This window comes from Sinocyclocheilus rhinocerous, unplaced genomic scaffold, assembly GCF_001515625.1.
Source record: "Sinocyclocheilus rhinocerous isolate Xijiao unplaced genomic scaffold, SAMN03320098_v1.1 scaffold2531, whole genome shotgun sequence".
Classification (NCBI taxonomy): domain Eukaryota; kingdom Metazoa; phylum Chordata; class Actinopteri; order Cypriniformes; family Cyprinidae; genus Sinocyclocheilus; species Sinocyclocheilus rhinocerous.
The window spans coordinates 242,247-244,172 of record NW_015661073.1 but is presented as its reverse complement, the minus strand read 5'-3'; the positions used below and the strand labels follow the sequence as shown (position 1 = coordinate 244,172).

Sequence of the window (1,926 nt, the reverse complement as noted above, 5' to 3'; positions counted from 1 at the left end):
AGTATCGAAAGGGAACGTACTCGGTTACTAACGTAACCTCGGTTCCCTGAGATACGGGAACAAGTACTGCGTTGCTAGCCGTGCTATGTAGCTGCGCGACTCAGTTGTCGCTTCAGTCGAAGTAACCTGAGAATCCTGTGGCGAACGCTCGCTTATATAGCCAGATGCCCCGCCCATTCTGGCGGGCTTTGGCGGGCTTCGTCGCCATAGGCTCGTGCAGCTCTGCTGCCTAGCCATTGGTTCGTTTTTAATACACTGCACGAACCAATGGCCAATTACAGGTTAACTCATATTCACATAGAAAACAGCTGTTTTAAATTATAATAATATTTCATAATTTAACTGTATTTTTGATAAAATAAATGCAGTTACTCACACTGTTCAGTGCAATATCTTGTAGATTCACTCCTATGTATTCATATTCATAACACTGTAAATATGTTCACAATCGTGTCACGTTTATTGTGTCTCAAACTGTCTCTGTGCACTTTTATATTTTATTGTTTAAGTTCATTATTGTGTGGTGTATGTGTATCTGTGCACTGGAAGCTTCACTATTGGGAATGAAGCTTGAATTGTGATTTTGTTGGTTTGGATGCACCGATAACATCTTTGCCATTCTTAATGTGTCTGTGTCGAATAAACCTACATTTCTTAGTGTAAAACCGCTGTGTTCTCCTCATCATGTGATCGTCTCCTTCTTTTCCTGCAGACGCTTCAGTGTCACAATAAGACGGCGAATGACTTTGTGTTTGTGGGCTCGTCGTCTCTCATCGCCACCGCAGGCCTGTCCACAGACAACAGGTACAGCCGGACACAAACACAGAAAAATCTGAAAAATGTAAGCTTCAATGTTCAATTCATAAAGACACTGTCTCGTCACAGGAACGTGTGTCTGTGGGATACTTGTCATACCCTTGTCATTATACAAATTTATGTCCTCATTTGTCACAAAAACGCACACACACTCACACACCCCTGTAGAAGCGTGTCTAAACGAGTCGTGTGCTGCAGGCTTCAGCTGTCACGAGTCCGGCTCCACGGTTCTGGCTCTGGCGTCTAAACAGCAGCTGCTGCTCAGCGGAGGCCGGAAGGGCTGCATCAGTGTTCTGGACCTCAGTCTGAAGATCCAGCGCCAGAGTTTCCAGGCGCACGACTCGGCCGTCAAAGCGCTGGCCGTCGACGCCAGCGAGAGCTGCTTCATGAGCGGATCGGCCGAGGGCAACATCAAGGTCTGAGCCTCACCCTTTATATACTGTCATAGCTCAGATTTTCTATTAGATTTTAGTTTGACATTTTCAGTTTTCATTTTAGTTTTTGTTTTTTACTTTTATTATTATAAAAAAAATTTTAGCCTTTGTTTATATCAGTTTTAGTAATTTTAGTACCTTTTTGTAAAAATTTACTACTTAGTAACTGTAGCAGTATTTCAGTTAGTTTCCAAGGCAACATTTCTAATTTAAAATTTTTAGTTTTAAAACTTTCATATAATATTTATGTATGTCATTTTATTTTAGCTTTATTTCAATTACAGGAAACAGTTTTTAGTCGTTTCAGCCTTAGTTAAAAACACTTAGTTGGGTGCTTTGAGAGTTACTGGAGAACAGGTTTTGATTGATCTGAAATGAAAGAGAGTGTATGTAAATGAAGCCTGTTTTTAAGGACCATTAAGATTTGTTGTGCATTTTTCATAAAAATTCAACACATTTTCCTCTTTAAAAATTCCTATTACTATAATACAAAAAAGTCATTATTTTTATGATAATACTAAAAAAGGTTAATGTGTGTATGTATGCATGTTGAAAAAAACATTACTGCTTTTTTTTAACATAATATTAAAGTAAAATTTTTTATTATTATTGAATATTAATTATTATTAATGTGTAAATTACTATATGTATGTATGTGTATATATATATATATATA

At 37.9% G+C, this 1,926-nt stretch overlaps 1 protein-coding gene across 1 annotated transcript in view; it reads left to right on the top strand.

Moving 5' to 3' along the window:
- The window catches only part of LOC107726226 (dmX-like protein 1), a 14,802-nt gene that overhangs the window by 11,125 nt on the left and 1,751 nt on the right, over positions 1 to 1,926 (top strand). Inside the window, exons 7-9 of the mRNA XM_016535747.1 lie at positions 713 to 804; positions 886 to 937; positions 1,002 to 1,232. Coding sequence (XP_016391233.1) covers positions 713 to 804; positions 886 to 937; positions 1,002 to 1,232 — 375 coding nt within the window. The remainder of the gene's footprint in view (positions 1 to 712; positions 805 to 885; positions 938 to 1,001; positions 1,233 to 1,926) is intronic.